This window comes from Stigmatopora nigra, chromosome 2 (assembly GCF_051989575.1).
Source record: "Stigmatopora nigra isolate UIUO_SnigA chromosome 2, RoL_Snig_1.1, whole genome shotgun sequence".
Classification (NCBI taxonomy): domain Eukaryota; kingdom Metazoa; phylum Chordata; class Actinopteri; order Syngnathiformes; family Syngnathidae; genus Stigmatopora; species Stigmatopora nigra.
In genome coordinates this window covers 1,468,502-1,488,421 of record NC_135509.1, presented here as the reverse complement: position 1 = coordinate 1,488,421, position 19,920 = coordinate 1,468,502, and the positions used below count along the sequence as shown (strand labels likewise).

General features: G+C 41.2%; 3 protein-coding genes and 1 long non-coding RNA gene across 4 annotated transcripts in view; 1 reads left to right on the top strand and 3 right to left on the bottom strand.

The window, feature by feature from the left end:
* Positions 1-275: 275 nt before the first annotated feature.
* Positions 276-1,451, bottom strand: ptrhd1 (peptidyl-tRNA hydrolase domain containing 1). Its single transcript, XM_077744201.1, has 2 exons — positions 1,088-1,451; positions 276-629 (listed from the first exon to the last, which is right to left on the bottom strand). Exons 1-2 carry the CDS (start codon positions 1,298-1,300, stop codon positions 459-461), a joined length of 384 nt encoding a protein of 127 aa, XP_077600327.1. The 5' UTR covers positions 1,301-1,451; the 3' UTR covers positions 276-458.
* A 167-nt stretch (positions 1,452-1,618) lies between these two features.
* Positions 1,619-16,555, bottom strand: fam184ab (family with sequence similarity 184 member Ab). The gene is made up of 21 exons (XM_077744237.1): positions 15,776-16,555; positions 13,110-13,229; positions 12,625-13,023; positions 12,473-12,556; positions 12,160-12,411; positions 11,627-11,762; positions 11,382-11,563; positions 10,460-10,645; positions 9,736-9,858; positions 9,372-9,533; positions 9,173-9,294; positions 8,447-8,597; positions 7,899-8,111; positions 6,757-6,910; positions 6,050-6,177; positions 4,836-5,020; positions 4,617-4,763; positions 4,299-4,416; positions 4,070-4,174; positions 3,496-3,761; positions 1,619-2,401 (listed from the first exon to the last, which is right to left on the bottom strand). Exons 1-21 carry the CDS (start codon positions 15,962-15,964, stop codon positions 2,320-2,322), a joined length of 3,504 nt encoding a protein of 1,167 aa, XP_077600363.1. The 5' UTR covers positions 15,965-16,555; the 3' UTR covers positions 1,619-2,319.
* On the top strand, positions 15,688-18,008 carry LOC144215376 (uncharacterized). Its single transcript, XR_013330416.1, has 2 exons — positions 15,688-16,052; positions 16,130-18,008. It is a non-coding gene; the product is annotated as an uncharacterized LOC144215376 (long non-coding RNA).
* Positions 17,042-19,920, bottom strand: part of man1a1 (mannosidase, alpha, class 1A, member 1) — a 31,466-nt gene continuing 28,587 nt past the window's right edge. Inside the window, exon 12 of the mRNA XM_077744247.1 lies at positions 17,042-19,599. Within this exon, the coding sequence (XP_077600373.1) occupies positions 19,473-19,599 (127 nt within the window). The 3' untranslated portion in view covers positions 17,042-19,472. The remainder of the gene's footprint in view (positions 19,600-19,920) is intronic.

Sequence of the window (19,920 nt, the reverse complement as noted above, 5' to 3'; positions counted from 1 at the left end):
ATATATTTATTAAACCTGGAGTATTTTTTTTTAAAGACAGGCACTTTGGAGCCTTAAGTAGTCTTCAAAAATGGACCCGTTTTTGTAGTCTGATCCAGCTAATTGTAAAATAATAACTAAGCATCAATAGTTGAATGAACAATTGTTACCAAAATACAACAGAAAATGCATTATGTCATTTCTGTGTAATTAGAAGTATATTGCTATATCTAAAACATGTTATTATATTGTGCAGTTCTTTGGAAGCAGAAGCAGTCAAAGGGAGCCAATAAATGTCATTTTAAGTTTTGGTGTTTATTTACTTAAAGTGGAAAGCAGTGATAATGACAATGACAACATTTTTTTTTAAACTACTATGACTTAATGAGTCCAGCTTATCATTGTTTACGTTACCAGTTCAGTTTATACAAGAAAACTTGTATATGCAAAGTCTTTTCCGTCAGGGCAGTGAGTCCAGTTCATTTAAAGAGCTTGAATTTGCGCATATGCGCTTGCACAGTTTCTTTGGGGTATGGTTTAAGGGCCAGGCAGGTGGGGATGTTCTCAGGCTGCTCCATCCATAACTTGTGGGCCACGCCGGCTTGGGTCAGACTCGCAGATAGACCCGTGAGGGCGACCTCATCCGGAGCCTGGAAAATACAAAGTCACGGTGACTTAGTTTTAATACCTAATCTGATGTGGGGAATGTGTTTAGACTTTTGACTTGCAGCCAACACTCAATAGAATACAGTCAGTTCATGAATAATATGACTTTTCCTGTTGCAAAATGTTCAGCTGTTAAAGTAGTTTCTATGTGAAATAGAGTAAATTGTGCAAAATTGACTCAGTTGCATGCCAAAATTCTATTTAGTACTACATTGCTTTGAGTATTTAAACACAATTCTGTATTGAACCTGAGTGACAAAAATATGGCTTTACTTGCATTACGCACTGCAAAATCTACACAAGTAGAAAAAATAGGCTATTTTTAATATACCAAGTTTTAAAAAAAGCGAATTTAAATCCACTATTAATTATAAAAATAACATCAAATAAATAACAGTTATGTATTATTATGATGATTATTTGAATGGAGTTTGGTACATACCCCGAGCACCACTTTGTGCATGGAATCGAGCTCGGCCAAGTAGTGCTGTGTGTCCCCATCGGCGTAGTGGAGGTGGATGGCGGCTGTAGCGGCGTGGCAGGCTTGCGTTATGACGGCTCCGAGCGGCCAAGACAGCTTGTGGACCAGGTCCGAGCGGACCACGATGTACTGGACCAGGCGGCCAGGAGTACCGGCTGCTCCCGAGGCTGCCATTTCTTCTGTAGGAGTGTTTATTTTCCGGGTCAAAAAAAAAAAAGAGACTGGGTGGTTAATAACACAACATCACTGCCGTCTTGCGGTATCAAAGTGGAATTACAAGTCCAAGCAGGTCAAGTGAGCTGAACAATAGACTAAAATTGTTTTACTACAAACTATTTAAATAAATAAAAACATTTAGTGCACACAAAAATTAAGTATTAAGCATTGATTTGAAATTAGTTTTAAAAATAATATTTTAAATGTTATACATGTAATAAATAATATTTAAAAATATTAAAAACTTACCAAATAAGAGGCTGGAAACACCTGAAGTAAATGTCACAATAATCATTTATTAAGCATACACATTATAATATAAATATAAAATGCTATTTTTGCTCTTAAAATCGGTGAGACATCATTGTATCTGTGTAGAGACAGACAAGCATACAAACAAGAGTTTTGTAGTCTACCCAAAAAGATCACCATCATCATCATCTATCATGAGGATGGTGCCCCCCCCTCTAAAACGGACTGAATGATCTAACAGAAAAGCGGCTTTTTCATTTCATTTTTTTTTAAATTACTTCTATTATATTTGGTAATTACTTTTTTTTTCGGAACGCACAGAGAAGAGCAACAAGGACCTCTAAACCAGGCACCGCCACGCACGTCTACTTCTCACTTGGAGTCCAAAAAATAATGCTGCCAATGATGAGAATGACAAAACAAACTAAAACATCCAACCTAGAAGATGACAAATCAGAATGGTGAGCATTTAGTCCACGATTTCCCCGAACCAAAGCCTATTGAGCATTTTTATTTTCAAATTTCCTTGATAGTCACTGACAATCTTTTCAAGATGCCATAAACTGAACCAAGCCTTTTTTTTCTTAAACAATACAGAAAACAAATATTTTCTCTCTATATTTTTTAGTTTAAATCCAGACATTTTTTTTTCAAACGTTTGGCTGACATGCTGCTGAATCCTGGTGTTTTTGCGGGTGTGTGCGTGCATGTAAGTGTGTTGTCAATCAAAAGGAAAAGTATTGAGCGAACCACTCTTGCCGCTGAGCATCCGGGAAGTCGATGGCGGTGTCTTTTGTCTCAGGAGGGCTGTGGGACACACACAAAAAGACCACAAAAATCAATATCTTACAACTATATGGATATTAATAAATATGCATTTGCAATATGTAGAGATTAAGCCTCAAAACAGTGAGAAAAAATATATATATTTATACTGCAAGGACATTAAATATTTTAAAAGTATTTGATTTTCATATGGGCATTTACATTACATTTTAGTTTTAAATGTATTTGTACAATATTAATATTAATACATATTCTACATGATTTATATACCCTGTCTAATCATACTTGAACTGATAACAAACCTTTTCTATGAAGCTTTCAATCAAAATGAACGGACTAGTTTGCCGATTTTTCACGTTTTTGTAATGCACTAAGTGTCCACGGGTAGGCGACAAAGGCAACATGATCGCAATACACTGCATTACTCTGCTGTCCTGATTTCTTAACGATTCTACTCATCATTTTTGCATGTTTGACACTTTTCCGAGGGTTCAAAACATTCCATGGCGTGCTGCCAAGTCCTAATTTAAGATGAAAGTGCATATTTGAGAGCTTTATTAAAATTAACGACGTGATTGAATGATTCAGAAAAGGGGAAAGCGAAAGGGTCTAATCTCTTAATACAGAGTGGATGGATTCTACTATATGTGACCTCATACTGTCACTTTAAGTGTGTGTGTGTGTATGTTGATTTAATTTATCCTACCTTCCATAGATAGTTCCTTTCTTTTCTCTTTTTTTGATAATATATGTCATCTTTTTTAAGATCAACTGCACTATGCAATACATAAACGGATCACATGACTCTGCCCACAGCAGCATCACATGCAGTAGTAAAAACATGCACATACATCTTTACTTCATGTGCATGCGTGTGGTCCACTGTTTGCCTATACTTGACCTTAACAAGCAGAAAACTCATAAAATGTCAATAATTATGAAAACATTTAATGGATGAAGATGAGATGGGACAAAAGAAGGCAAATACAGACACAAACATGCTAATTTTTTGCATCCCAAAGCCATTCTTCGATGCCTCAAATAGGAAACCCCGCCCATTGGATGATTTTCAATTGGCCGCCGCCCACCTGAGACATTCACTCTCTTTGGCTCACCTCGTGAATTTCTTAGGTTCGGTGGGTGGGGTCGGCGGCAGGGGAAGAGCTTTGTTGGCGTTGAGCTCGAGGTGGCGGAACAGGAGGGGGGAGTGGGGGAGGGGGTGGAGGCGGCCGGCCTGGGACGGGCCCGAGACCGGGACCGGGGGCGGCGGCGGAGGGGGCGGTGGCGGCGGCATTGGCCCCGAGCCGGCCGCCTCCGGACCCCGGGGGCCGGCGGAGCTGCCGAATCTACTCGCCGCCGCTTTCTCATTCTTTCGCTTTTGCTACACAGAGAGAAAGGAAGGGACATGGGGGGGGGAGGACACACAAAGGGGATTCAAAGCAAAAAATAATAATCAGGCTGAAAAAAAAAATGAAAATAACAAGGTAGGTCAAGAAAAAGGGAAAATGGGCTCAAGTGGTGGGGTCCTGCCGTTGGACTCAGTCCCGACATCCAAATGGCTTGGAAAGCAAAGCGAGAAGACAATCGGGAAGGACGTACGGGACGCAAAGAAAAGACAAAAGCCACAGATATACACATTCATGGTGAGCATGCCACGGGTGGGAGAGGGAGAATGAGGTGACCTCTCACCTTGATGAGCGGGTTGATGACGCCGACGTTGGGGCTGGCGTTGAACACTTTGTTGAAGTTGCTCTCCCGGTTGACCAGCTCCAGCTGGTAGAATTTCTTGTCGTCCTGGATTGGTGAGAAGGAAACAGATTAGTTTTTAGAAGGGTACTCATGTCTATTTTGGCTGGGCAACAGCGCCACCTGAGGGAAGCTATTAAAATATATATTTTTTTGGATGGGGGAGACTCACCACCAGTTTTTTGACCAAAGACTCCCGCTCGGACACCATGTCTTTAAGCTCGGCGATCATCTGTAGATCTTCAGGTCGGCTTTCTCTGTTTTTGAACTTTTCCTCGGTCCCTTCAAGCCTAATAATAAATAAAAATAAATACAATTAGAGCAGCTTATCTGTGAATTTGTTATTTTTAACTGCTGTTTAGATGACTTGATTAACCTCTAAAACTTGGGCTCATTTTGTCCTAATTGTTGCTGTTGATGACACTTAAATGTCAAAGATGGACTACTTAGAAGCCAAATATGGATTTTAGGGAGTGAAGAGGACACTTACAGAATTTGCAAAGCTGAAATCTTATCCTTGAGGACCTCCTGCGCTTTGTTGAAGTCGGCTAACATGTTATGCGTCTCCCTGTTGTGGATGACGTGCAACTCCGATACGTCACGTTCGTGACGTTTTTGCAGCTCTTGTTCGTGAGTCCTGCACACAAATCCATCCATTTTTAAAAATGTGTCCCATTTGAGAAGCTTTTGCCATTATTAAAACCATTACCTGATCTGCTGGTTGGCCTCACTACGAATCTTAAGCACCTCTTTGCCTTTGAGTTCCAGTTCCTTGGTCAGACTGCTGATGTTCTCGTTCAATGTATGGATTTGGTGGTCCAACTGGGCGATGTGCTTCTTTCTGCGGGTCACCTCCTCCTGGAGTTCTGAGTTGTGGCCCACCAACTCGCGTTCCTGACAAACAGAAAGTTAGATTAAATGGAATTTTTGGCAATCCATACAAAAACTGGCCCCCCATATGTGAAGTTTCAATTTGATTTTCCGTTTGGTGCCACCATTTCCGATGCAATCAAAGTTGCTAATTAGAATTTCCCTTTGCCGCATCTCATGGCTCTCACGAAGGCACTTTGGTTTTTTTCTTCTCTTTCCGAGCCACAAAACGATAATGAGCTCATTTCCTCTACCGTTAACACACGTCTCCGTCACCCCGACTATTTCCAAGCCCGTTTTTTTTTTAACCTATTTAAAAATAAGAAAAAGGCTTCCATTATTAATCCAATGAGGACATTAGCCAAGTGAAAGGGAGTAGCTTGTCTCACTGGGCTGAAAATAGAACTCAGAAAATGTTCAATTCATTCGGGGACCTCATTTTGTTGCCTGACTTTATATTCGACAAATATATTTAAAATATATTGGGTTGAAAACAATTGTAATGACAATAAAAATATAGACTTTTTCATAGGAAAGTTGAATATGAAATTGAATGCAAATGAAAAAAACTAACAAAGAGTGAATAGAAAATAGTGAGAAGTAGAAATTTAAAAAATATTTTTGGGGACCAAAAAAATAAATGGAAAGACTATTAATCTTAAAAAAATACAAAAAAAATTTGATTTAAGTAAAAATGCCATTATCTTTTCACTATTTTTTTTAATCATATGTATATTCAATTATGAATCCAATGAGGACATTAGCTAGATTATTTGAAGGTCTGGCATCTTCAATGCCACTAAAAGACAGCATTGATTAAAAGCAAATTTAAATAGCAAAGAACTCCCTCTACGAATTCCCCTTCCAACAAAAAATGACGTCTGTTATTTGCTCATTAAAATGAAGCAAAGCCTTCTTTACCCAGAGGCCATTTTAACCCATTTATGCAAACAGCGTTTGTCCAATTAGCAGCGGCAAAACAAACACACACACCTCACCAATATAGCAACTTTCAAGATGGCGTTTGGAAGCGGGATGGGCGATGGTGTGTACCTGCAGGCGAGTTTTCTCCACCGTTTTTTCCAGTTCTTTCTTGGCGGCCGTCACTTCTTGTTGGTGGTTTTGTCGCAGGTGCTCGATGGCCGACGCGTGGATGTGATTGAGCTCCGAGCGTAAAGATGCTGAAAAAAATGATTGAAATATTTGGTTAATTTAATGCCATTAAGGGATGGAAATAAGCCATTTCAGCTTAAACTAAAATAAAAGTCATTCAAGCAAGAAAACAATGTTGGTCTAATTTTTGTTTTTTGGAAAATTAATTGACTGAAAATAAATATTTATTTGGAGAAAAACTGCCTATTCAAAAGATCCCAATTAAAAAGTATAACTATAATAATGGAGTATCTTTTTAAATCTGTTAGACATGAAAAAGTTCAAATTTGTTATCACTGTGTAACGTTGTCCTTGGAAATATTGACCCACTACTTGCTTTACACTAGAATTTATGATGATACCAAAAAAACACACATACTGCAAAAAGAAAGCAGAGTACGAGATAATAAAGGAATATGTTGGGTGAGACGGATGGTGTCGTTGTTCTGGTGTCAGGAGCGCCAAGGTTAATGGTGGAACATCCATCAATGGCTGTCAGCACCTACTTGGCAATCTGGAATGTTCCATTTGGGTGGCCCGACTTTCAGATTGATTGAATATTTTGGGAATGAAGTTTTGGCAGCGATAGAAAAGAAACGCGGCGTTACCCAGCATGGCTTTTCCCTCGTCTTCCAACTCGAAGCGCAGTGTCTGCAATTCCTGCTCCGACTGCTGTTTGAGGGTTTCCACGCTGTGCCGGTGGGCTTCACGTAGCGACTGTAGCTCGGCGTGGTGGTGCAGGCGAAGTCGCTCTTCCAGTTCCTGCAACAGCAAAATTGAAGTGTCATTGCTCAAATTTTCCATTACATTTATTCACATGTCAATTCTGTACAAATAAATATACATTTGCAAACTATTTTCATGACAGAAAATGTTAAAAGTAAGCAAATTAGCGCAATTAGCTTTCCATTGTACATACAGTAACTAGCACATGACTCATATGTGTTAGCATAGCATTTACCATTGCTAATTAGCAAAATATTCACATAAGAATGAGTGTATAACCTATAGAACAATATTAAAAACTTGTAAAAATAATTGTTTTCATTGAAAATTGGCTTTTTGAATCAGATTTTATTATTTCAGGCGACATTATAGAGATATCAAAGCATTTAGCAGGCACGCAAAGCTAATGGTGTTAGCGTCAGGATGATGGAGAACAACCCTGTGGCAAACATTCTCCACCCGGGCGCTAGGTCATAAAGGAGAAGTGATTTAAAGAGCGCCGGAAGATTCTTAGTCAGCACTCTGCGGTATAATGATCAGCTCCACTGCCTTCTATTCACTCGGAAATGATGGCTGCGCTGTTTTCTTTTTTTAATATACAGTAAACGCCAAGACCAAACGATCCCCGTCTGAAATGAGTGAGATGCGAGATAATAATAATAACAACGGGATGGAGTTGGAACGGGTAGGACTCAAGTGCTAATCAGTAGCAATTTGGAAGTCCGGGCTTCATTTCTTGCCCGGCAACACCCGCGTTTTCCTCCACGCAATCTTTGCAATGCAATTCCACTTTAAGACGATGAACCGAGCCGAGCAATTTTCCGTTTGTGTTTGTGCAAATGAGAACCAGCTCGTGGGAGGAAAGAAGAATGACATTTCTATTTTTTTAGCCCGCTATGACGTTAGCGCCCATGACTCACGGCGTATTTTTACTCCGCGAGACGATGGATAAAAGAACGGAAGCTGTTAAACGTCGTGACGCCTGTTGACGCAAAAGGGGTTGCTTTGGATTTGCGTGGCGTACCTTGATGTCACGTTGGCGCGCGTGCTCAATGTCCTGCAGGGCGCAGCACTGAGCCTCGTGCAGTCGTTGATGTCGGCGTTGGTGTTCCGTCTGTAGCTCGTCCAATTGCGTGCGCAGGTGCTCACGTTCCTGGCTGAACTGTTGCTGGAGTTGTTGCAGAGACGACTGTGACTGCGACAGCTGCATTTCCAGACTTTGTTTCAGCAATGATATCTGCCCAAAAAAAAACACAAATTTGCTTGAAAAATGAAAATTTTTGGATGAAAATCCAGAAAAGCTAACATTAGCTAGCTTAATGATCCATTTGTATGAATTTCACAGTCTTGGGCAAAACATTTTCAATGATGATTGGTTCATTTTCTCAACTGTTTAACCTCACAAAATAAATAAATAAAGTGCCTTTTACTAGGGAGCGCTGGCCAAATTTCAAAATGTCCTGTCATTAAAAAAAATAGAGAAGAGCGAGCCAATTTCACGCTCCGTCACGCCATCTGCGACGAGCCACTGACTCTCTTGAGTGTAGAACCCGAAAAGAGCCCGAGGCGTACCTGTTCCAGCAGGTCGTCCACTTTCCTCTGCCAGCTGTCCCGGGCGTTGACCATCTCCTGTTCTTTGCTTTGGGCCAATTGGCCAAGCGCTGCCGCCTTGTCCGCCTCGTGATCTTCCCGCAGTTCTTCCCGCAACTTCTTGCATTCCTGCCTGCACCAAGAGAGAATTATCCGTGTTAAAAACTCAACCAACCTACATATTTGACTCATTTAAAAATTGTGGATTTGATGTTGTCCATCTATCTAGATGCCACATTGTAGGATAAGCTGACAAAGTCGCTTTGCAATTGCTTGTTCGTATTGAATGAGTTTGTGTGAGTTATAAAAATATTTTTGTCATACAAACTTTACCCTGCAGATGTCTAAATGTATCAGTCCAAAGTCCTGCCAACAACTGCCTGTTTTTCACATATTTAATCTCATTTGTCTTCATTTTTCAGCGTGCCCATTGTCTCAATGTGTCTGCAAATAATGGCAAAGTGCGAAGTGAGTGTGTAGTATTGGCGTACACTCAAAACAGTGTGTGTATTTGTGTGTGTGTTCGCTTCACTCTGACATTTACCACCTCTCAAAATGACAAACTAAAGTGCTTTGGGTTTTTTTTGTGCCCTGGAAAAGCCATTTACCAGCTGCTGTTTTTTTTACACGGCCGAATAAACACAGCGCAGTTGAAGTATTAACTCGAATCTGAACATCAAACCACCCACTTGTATACTAGTGTCTTACCGGAGGGTCTCGGTCCACTTGAGTTCCAACTCCAAGGCCATCTTATCCATCTTATGCTTTTCTTCTTCTTTGGTGATGATGATTTTGGCTTCGTGCTGACGTGTCTGGACCTCCAGCTCGCCCTGAAGCGCCCCAAAAAAAACCGAGTCAAGCCGATGCCGTTACACCGAGGGGGTGTCTAAGCCAGACAGTGACTCACCTGCAGGGCACTCAGCAGGTTGCTAGTCTCCCTCAGTCGCCCTCTGGTGACGTCAAGCTCCTCCAGAAGTTTGTCTTGCGCTTCCTTCATGGTGGCCATCTGAGTCTCGGCCACGCCCATGTCCTTCTCGCCCTGCTGCACTTGCTCCTGTAGACGGCAGACCTGAAACAAGCAAAGAAAATTTGTTACGATTTCTGTTGTTGTTGTCCAAAACAATATTATTAATACCCAAATTCCTAATCTGAATACATAAGATCTGTCTGCAGTCTTTGTGGACTTTCTGTGTGGGGCTCCAGTTTTTTTAACTAGGTCTACAATGTCTTCTGTGTCTGTCTTGCTACTGCAATCAAGGAAATTTCCTCACCTCTTGGTCGGCGGCCGCTAGTTTGGAGCTCATTTGGTCCCTCAGGTGATGAAGCTGCTGCAGCAAGGCAGTCCTCTCCTCTTCCAATGTGAGGCGCTCTCTTTCAAACTGCTGCTCCAGCTCCTGTGCGCACAAAAACAACAACAACAACAAACACCAGAAATTCAGGTTGAGTTCTAATTTTACACTTGTCTTTAAATACATTTGTGTCGAATTTTAAATGAATTTGAGAAGTAAAAATATGAAACAAGCTGACTAGTTTGCTGACTACTTTCTGAATACTATGACTGTTTTTGCGATAAGATTTTTTGCTCCCTTAATTTTGCGTGACTTGAGCTTAAAATGTAAATAACGTAACAAGAGCATAAAGCGGCTATACTGTACATACGCCGCCGCCGATGATGGCGTTATGTGGGCCACGAGCAGCTTAAAAGCAGATGCATAAATAAGTCACTTTAATGCATGTTAGCTACACGCTCAAGTAACTTCAAATATTCATTCTCTAACTACACATACGCACTTTAGTACTTTACCAGGTAGCTACTAATTTTGTAATATGAAATAAAAAAAAAAAAAATGATACAATTTGAAAAAATCAATTTTGTGATAACTTGACAATGAGTTAGCTTAACATAGATGTGCTGGCTAAGTGAAGGAGTTAAAGGTCACAAATATTGGGGATGTTTTGAATTTGTTGGTGTTTAGGGAAGAGTTACTGACTTACGGCTAACATTCTATTTTTGTCTTTTTCCGCCCCGCTAAGCGCGTTGTCCAGGGCCACCCGGTGCTTCTTGGCTACGTCGTCCAGCGCCCTGGCTTGGTTCTCCTTGCTTTGGCTGCTCTCTTCCTCGTAGCGAGCGTGCAGGCCGCTCATGTCCATTTCGTGCGACGCCTTCTCCTCGCGTAGCGTCTGCCAAAAACACACACAAATGCCAGTTGGGCCATATGCTGCGTCACTCTGCCATATTGATGGCGATTACTAATGAGCCGACTGGGATTCGGATGGCGTTTTGTTTTTGTCCGTTTGGTCCTTCTCCACAACTTTTTGGCTTTGGCTTGCAGTTGGTGCGGCTTTAAAGACATGTTGAGAAATTCAAATGACTATACCAATCCTATTTTACAATTTAAAAAATGGCAGTTTAAACGATTTCATAGCTAGCCCACCTAAAACAATGCATCACTTGTTTTTTCGGAATTCTGGTTGTGACATCACAACCAGAATTGATGATTATTTTTACCTTTTAATTTCACACAAGCTAGCTCGCACATTGAAAGAAGAGAATAGCATGCTAGCAGACACCTTCAGAAAGACTTTTGGGAGAGTTGATTATCGAGCACTTGTTTTATTTTGTTGTCCAATCCAAAATAATTTTCCTCCTAAAACAGATCTGGAAATATCTGGAATCTACCCCCGTGTGCGTACGCTTCCAGCAATGGAACCCTCTCGGAGGACACGGCAAATGTCAGCACCAAAGAGACAACGAAGCCGCCACCGTGCTTGACATTTAGCACCGTGGGACGCGCCGAGGGCCCTCGTGGCGACCTTTCCCGAAAAAAAAACAAGCTATTTTTCCTCCAGACTAGCCAATATTGACACGCATTTGCCTTCAACTTCGTAGTTTTGGGCCCAGCGGCTTGGAGCTAACCTTTTGTAGAGACATCAGCTGCTGCTTGTGCCGGTCTTCTAGCGCTCGAGTCTGGCCGTGGAGCGCCTCCCGTTCCTCCTCCAGTCGCATGACCTTGTCCTTCAGACGACTCCGCTCGTTGTCCAAGTCACGGACCGCCGCCTCTTGAGTCATCTGAGTGGCCTGCAGGCTGCTGATCTGACCTGAGAGCAGTCGACGAAGGGTCACTTTGGTCTTACTGGCAAAGTATCGGAGTCTGGTCTTACTGGCTTTGAGGAGGATCTCAGTGGCTTGTTGCTGGACACGATCCCGGGACGCCTCCAGTTCGCACTCGGCCTCCTTTTGACGGATCTCCACAATCTCGGAATTCTGCGTCACCTCGTCCAACTGCTTGCTCAGTTCCTGAGGAAGCCACCAATTGTAAAACCGCTGAATCTAATGTTTCTAATATAATATACTGTGCTTTTCTATTTAAAACTGTCAGTTTCCACTGTGAGGATTAAGTTGAATGTTTGGGTTTGACTGCACAGATTACATAGCATTAGTATTAGTATGATAAATTATTGTGTGTATAATATTTTCCCTACTGCTGAGTACTACAACTATAAATAATTCTGTATTTGCTGGTAATATATTTAATCTAGCTGTACATATTGTAGTTAAAGCCCTAACTCTGGAGATCAAGTGAAAGCTTTTACTTTGGCTATTTGAGTTAATGACTTAAAATTAATGTTTATTTTTTCAGAGATGGAATATTGGTCAAATTGGATTGGACGTCCATCTAATTTTTTCCCCTCACCTTGACGGCGTTTTCCGAGGCAGCCAGCGAGGCCTGCAGCTTGTGCGAGCGATCACGATGTTCTCGGGCCTCCTCGCTGACCCTGGCCAACTCGATCCGGAGTTTTCCCAACGTCTTCTGGAGCGCCGCCTCCTGGGTTTGAAACTCTCGGCGCAACTCGGCCTCGGTTCGCTTCCACGCCAGGAGGTTGTCGGCCGTCAGCTGCTGCGTTCGCTTCATGGCCTCCAGCTCGCGTTCGTAGAAGGCCTGAGACTAAAAACGATTGGACGCCGTCATTACCATAGCCCAGCGGACACCTTAACCCAAGCCATACCTTGCTGAGTTTGGCCTCATACTCATCCACCAGTCTTTTCTTGTCCTGCTTGAGTTCTTCCACTCGCTCTGCTAGCGAGTCCACCTTCAAAAAAAATAAAATAAACATTATATTTCAAGTTCTTTTGAAAAGTTTTGTCGTCTCGATGTCACCTCGGCTTTGTGTAGCTGTCCAAGCTTCTCCTGGTCTTTGCTATAGTTGGCGTTGTGACTCTGGTGGCTTCGTAAGAGCTCCTGAACCTCTTGACGGTGTTGGCCCTTCAGCTCTTCTAGCACCCCCTTCTTCTCCTGCTCAAACTGCGTCTGCGCTTGGCTGAAGGTTCGCAGTTTCTCCTCGAAGGAGCGCCGCATCTCCTCCACCTCACGCGACATGGACACCACCCGTTGGGTGTGCTGAGCTTCCGTGCACAACTGAAGGTCTTCCACTCTCTGCCGGTAGTTGTCAAACTCAGCCAAGGCTTGCCTCTTCATCCTCTCGTGAAGGTCCATGGACTCCTCCAAGGACTGGATACGTCTCTTCAGGTCCAGCTCATCACTGATTTTGCTCTTGTACTGGACCAGAAGGAGTAAAAAAAAAAACTAAGATAAAAAAACGTGAAGTGTAGGGGTCAAGAAGGGGAAGGGGGAGTAAAAGTTACTTGTAAAATCTTCTCCCGGGTCTCGGAGAGGATCTGTTGGACCTCTTCCTCGTGAGCCTCCTTCAGGGTGGCGATGGCCGCTTCGTGTTCGTCGTTCTTGGTGTTCAATGCGTAGATCACCTGAAGGACATTTGAAAAAGTTTCATTAAATATGAGGAGAAAAATATTCATTGCTTTTAAAATAAAATACAAATACAAGAAGAAATTTTGGGGGTATATATTTATTTTTCCTGGCGCTGTAAAGATGAGATTGACTATGAAATACTTCAAGAGTTTTTTTTTGGTCATTTGAATATTTGAAGCGACGTCCGCTCTGGAATATTTTTAGAGCCGAGTGGGAAGATGATAATTACCTGCGGCACGGGCAGGTAAGGCGGGGCTCCATACTTTCCTTGTCGCGCGCCAGGTTTCCTTGGCAACTGCATACAGTCGCCTACGTGAGGAGGCCTTTTTAACTCGTTGACTGTCATAGACGTTTCATCCAAACAAGGAAAAATGGATGGGACGTCTATTACATTTTTCCTCATTGGGTAATTCTACTACTACTATTACTATACCAACAACAACAACAACAACAACAATTACTACTACTGCTACTATTCCTAGTACTACTATTCCTACTACCGCTACTACTACTATTCCTACTACCACTACTACTATTAGTACTACCACTACTACTATTAGTACTACCACTACTACTACTATTCCTACTACCACTACTACTATTCCTACTACCACTACTACTATTCCGACTATACCACCAACAACAACCACTAGTACTATTACTTCTATTGCTACTACTACAACTACTACTACACCACCAACAACAACTACTACTACTACTACCACTACCACTACCACTACCACTACTACTACATCCAATGGGCTTGGACGTCTATCCTCGCTAATGCCAGCCAATGAGTTACTACTTCAAAAAATATATACATTCGTCTAAGACTCTAAAAGCGGGCCCAATTTTACACAGGGACATCCCCTGTACTCTTTCTGCTCACAGCACGGAGCATATGGCGACGTGCACGATGGATGTGTGTTTCAAGGCCTTTTTTTTTCTATTTTCCTTTTTCCGCCCGAACGGCCCATTCCGCCCGCCGCTGCGGCTCGCTATGCAAAATCAGGTCAGATGAGTCACCAGCAGCGTGCCGCTCAAAGCTACAAGTCTCTAATCCACCATCGGCCTGATGTCACCGCCTTCCTCTTATGCACGTAGTAGTATTGTCAATTTTTATCAGTACACCTGTCAAGACACAAATTCAAAGTTGGATATGGAAAGACATTTTTTTTCTAGAGTAAATGTACGTTTTTACTCAGAAGACCGCCATCAAAAGACAGACAGTCGATAAATTGTTGATTTTGCAGATTGTGGATGTCATTTTTTGGGGGTGAGATCACAGATTGCTTGAAAACAGCCTGCTAACAGACTGTCAGAACACAAAAGCGCCTTCCATTAGCGCTGCCATCCGTTGGAATTGGCACGCCGTCGCCTGCAGACTCGCCGTTTTGTGGGTCATCATATGCTACATACTATCAGACGCTGAAATATCTGAATAGTGTTAGTTCGCAGTACGTTATTTTTTGAACCTACGGGTGTCCAATCCGTTTACACTGGGAGGGTTGGCGAGGATCTTTTGACGATGGCTGTCAGGAGTTATTTTACTGCAGCGCTTTTATTCTAGTCTTTTGAGAGCGTCTGTCTCGCGGCGAGCGGAACGTTTCTTTCTTTTTTTTTCTCCGGTGGGATAGTTGCCATGGAAACTGCCGCGCTTTTGTTGTCGCACGGTCTACTTTAACGAACTCGCAACATTAAGAAAACGCAACATGCAAGTAGAAATAGTCGAAATTCAGGATGATTAAGACAAGTCATTTATCAATGTTAATTTTTGTTTATTTTAGGACAAAAAAATGTCATTTTAAACATGCATATATTCTTTATCCTCTGCAAAAATTGCACTTGCATTGTTCAGAGTGGCCTCGTTTGACAAGTTCCGCCTGACTTGTGCGAGCACGCCGTGGCTGATGAGCGACTGATGTGATTAATGTGGTGGCTAACGACCCCGCGCCAGGCTCCCAGACGGACGCAGCCTCCCGACAAAACGTTTTCACCTCCAGGCAGCTGTCAACTCTTTCTCTGAATCGACGGTATGCAAGCACTCAACTTCCATTTTGAATGACTCGAAACTAGGGGTGTCAATATTGGGTTGGCGGGCCACATTGTTGCTAACAAGATCTCATGTGGGTTTATTTTTTGGCCTAAAAAGTTAGCTTGATGGCACTAAAAAAATCATTTAGGGTACTTTGCATCACTAACTATTGATTTTTTGAAGGCCGGATTGGAGACCCCTAAAGGGCCATTCCCGGCCCCCCGTCAGCAGGTTGGACACCACCGCTAAATGCACATTTGTCGTACTCTTAAATACATATCCAGTGCACTATAGTGATAAATCTTAGTCATGGTGAGTTCAAATGCAATTTTTTTTCTGGTTCACAACAGAGTGGAATGGAGAGATGACCAATTAAACGAGAGGAATGGTCGCGGAAAATGGGAATTTTTATGGGAACTGTCACAACTATGCAGCGGTGAGGTCAAATATGCGCATTCCTGGGCAGTGGGGGGAAAAAAGGCCTGGAAATATTTGGCTGCGTCTTACCTTGGTCAGCTGGGCGATCTTCTTGCTCATCTTCAGGTGAAGGTCTTGCGTATATTCCATGGTCAGGCCAGACTGGAAGGAGGACGTGGTGGACGTGGACGCCGTGGACGACGTTGAAGAGGAGGATGGAGGATATTTCCCCTGACCGGCGGGGCAGTAATACTGCTGCCAAGCCGACCCGGTCGCCATCTTCACGAGGATGCTGGATGGAGGGAGCTTCAATGATTCAAAAGGAACATTTGACAAATGACATCGATCGATGCAAATCCACGACGCGGTAAGCTGTTTAAAATGTGTCCCATTTTGGCTTCAAGTGACGCGTGCAACATTTTTTTTCTTCAATTTTTTTTTAAGCTCCGGAGATGTTAGCGGTTCGCATCGGGAATGAGGCCGCGCTAGGCGCTCCGTCGAGCGGCTACGGCCGGCTTCACCTGCCGCCGACTTGCCGCGGAAGTCGGGCTGCAAGTCTGGCTACTCCTGGCTGCTCCCCCCGCCCCGGTCGGTCACCTTGGAGCCCAAATGAGGAGCCGTCGCGCCGGATTGGTCCTCTCCTCCGAGCTCTGCCACTACATGGAGGTGCGCTGTCGTGCGCGTGCGCGAGACGGGAGGCGAGCGTGGCGATGGACGAATGGATAGATGGATGGATGGATGGACCGAAGGATGGATGGATGGACGGAATGAGGGACACGAAGCCCCCCCAGCTAGCCTCAGCTCAGCCAGCGCTCGGCTGCTGCTTTTCTGTTGCCATGGATCACCTCAACAGTCCACGTGGCCTTCACGGACACTGCGAAAAGTAGAGATGCGTTCACAGACACACAAAACAGCCACGTACACGAAAGCAACAAATATGAAGGATGCTTTTTTGACAACATGAAAGAACTTTAAGATGAAAAAAAGTCACACAAAAAAACTAAAATTGCCATCTGCTATGTCATTTTGATGCCAACATGGAGACCAAATGCAGTAAAGATAGCAAGTAAACTAGCACAAATGCTTTAAACTTTAAACTTAAGATCCATGTAAAAGTCAAATGTACTATAATAGTCCATGTTTAACGCATCAAGTCAAAATTTTAATCTAAAATAATCCATCATTTAATACTTTAAAAGCGTTTAAAAAAAACAATGCACCTTAAGGAACAATACATTTTCCGTATGAAGTCCTTTGGTTCCCTCCGGTGGAGATAAGACGCCATTACACAATATGAAGACCTAGAACCTGTAAACCACAAAATCTGTAAAAGGGAACAAATAATCCACAAGTAGCCCCTAATAAAATCTTTTTTATTTATCTTTTTTTAACTTGTTGACTATAGAAGTGTAACAAATATAATTTCTTAAAAAGTATGCAGATCAATAATCTCTTTTGGAATCCACAAATAATCTTGATAGAAATGTCCAGCAGATTCTCGCCGCTATTTGATATTTACAAAGACCAGAGTCATCAAAATAATACCCCCCAAAAATCTGAAAACATTTGTCCACAAATGAAAACATTGCATAACCACTAAAAAGGAATGATTTCCAAATATTAATGATGAGAAAAGTGGTTCATCTAGAATTTTACCCCTAAAAAAATGTCATATGCACATATTCTTCCTCAAAAAATTTAAATACATCAATAATTTTCATTCTCATGAGTGATTGTCATTTAACTATTACATATGAATCAAAATATAATTAAACATACATCCAAGTTTTCACAATTAGAATCCTAAAACTCTTAATATGATGAATTATTTCAGGTTTTTTTTTGTTAAAGCGGCCTGACATTTTATTCCTATCAATAAATTTTCAGAAAATGCAACGATTTTAACTTACTTTTGGCTTAAAATCTGTATTTAAAAAAAAAGCTTCAGTGGTTAAATATCTTTTTTTCCACCCTGCCTTTTGCAATATCATTCACATTAATCATTTATATCCCCAATTTTGCCAGAAGCTATTTTTAGCAGGTTATATAAACTTGGCAAGAAAAAAAAATAGTTCACAATTAAACAAAAAAAGGAGCGAAAGAGAGAAAAGTTGAAAATAAAATAAAATAAAGAGGTGGAAAAAACAAATAGTATCACAAGACATTTTTAGGACAATAATTAAAACAAAAAGACCCAATTAAAGTAATTGAATTTTACCGTCCCCAAAAAAAACTGTCAAAATAACCCAAAAAATCACTTAAAACATAAACAACAAAAATACTGTAATTTAAAATGAAGGCAAAACCTACTAAATCAACAAAATTGACAAAAAACAAACAAATTCTTTACAAAAAATGACAACAGACAAACAAAAAAATACAATAAAACAAAACCATAATGACAAAATTACCCCCTCAAAAAATGATAAAAGATAAGAGTGAAAGTTGAGGCATGAAACTGAATTCACTTCACATTTGAAGGTTCTATTCCCACTCTCATTTGACTCCTCATTATTATATCCTTTGAATAATTGCTTCATCTAATCCTCCTTGTTCGCAATATACAATAATAAATTAACACAATCTAATAAAGACAATCACAAACATAAATTAAACATCCTCCTCCATGACAATATCACCAGTACTCACTTGTCATTTTTTGGCGTTGTCATCAATGTTCACATTTCTTTAAATTAATGAATCCAGATGCTGAAATGTGAATCAAATATGTTTCAAGTTGATTAAACAAAATCCACAATCACATTTTCAGGGTTTAAAAGAAACAAAGCAAAGTGGAATTCAATGCAATTGAGCTCTGTGTCCAATAGGCGTCAGTGTTGTACAAACTAAATATTCCTTGTTTTTTTTTTTTTTTTAAACTGGAACACATTCTGAGGGACGATGACTTGCTAAAAAATGGGTTAATTGGATTAAAAATAAAGGAAAAAGTGCTTTTTTATGTCGAGTGAGTCATTTCATTGGCAAATTATTTGATTAATATATTTTTTGTATGAACCCTTTAACCAATGAGTGTATACAAAAAGTACATGTAAATAGAAATGAGTCTTCAAATGGCATTGTTTTGAATCTGGCAAGTTCTTAAAGCTACAGCGCTTGTATTTTGTTGTGGCCTTAAAGCAAAGGCACGAGATAAAAAATTGTCTTTTTAGATTACGATGAATAAACGTGAAGAAAAAACAATGAAAACAAACGACAAAGTGGATTGATGACTAAAAAAAGGAAGTTAACGGACAAAAAAATCTGAAAAGCAACATTTTGGATGAAAAGAGCGTGTTTGGAGGACTAGTTTTACGTTTGATATGAGTTCCGAGTATAAAATAGTTGTCTTTACAAGAGGTAGAAGCTCAAATTAAGGCCTCTCCTTCATTAAATCTGGGTTTTACTAACCTTTTCCATCCCAGAAAATGTGTCAAAATGAAACAAGTGCTAGCTTGATGATGCTACATTGTTGCCAAGTCATACCTAAAATTAAAGATCGGAATCAGGGACAGTCTGGATATGTCATACTTTGATAAATATGCACTTATAATCAGATTTCCAAAGCTCCGCCTCCTCCTGGTTCAAAGCAGACAAAATAAACGATTAAAAAAAGAAGCTAAAAACCAGATGACAACGTCTTTTGTAAACACGATGACGGGAAGTGACGTCACCTGACGGATTTTTTTCCGACGTGGTCCATGTCACCGTCTTCTCCCCAAGATTTTTCCACGCTCAGTGAAAAAAAAGTCCAGAAAAAAATAGAGAGAAGACGTCTTAAAGGTAGTTCCTACTCCACCTCGTTGGTTTGTTCTGGTGGTTCCTTTCTGATGATGGGTAGAGGATGGGCCTCCGTGTTGAAAACCCAATGTTCCAACGAGACGTGATCGTCGTCCGAGAACAGCAAGTACAAATATCTGCCAAGAAAAAATGGAAAATATGGATTTTTACATTGTTTTTTAACTTAGCGGGTTAGCTAACTAATATCATACTTTGTCTGTTTAAAAAAAGAAAACAACAAATTGCCAGCAACATTTTCCGCTTAAATGCTAACTCACTAATCTCAAATGGAGCTAGATGACCATTTTTTTATGACTAGGAGGGCCGAATGAACAATTTTTTTGTAAACAATCTCCTCATTCATTTGTTGAAAGCCACACCGGAAAAAAAGGCTCCCTGGATTTTGTGGGTTTTCACCAAGTCCTCCGGTTTGCTCAAAAGCTCCCAAAAACATGTAT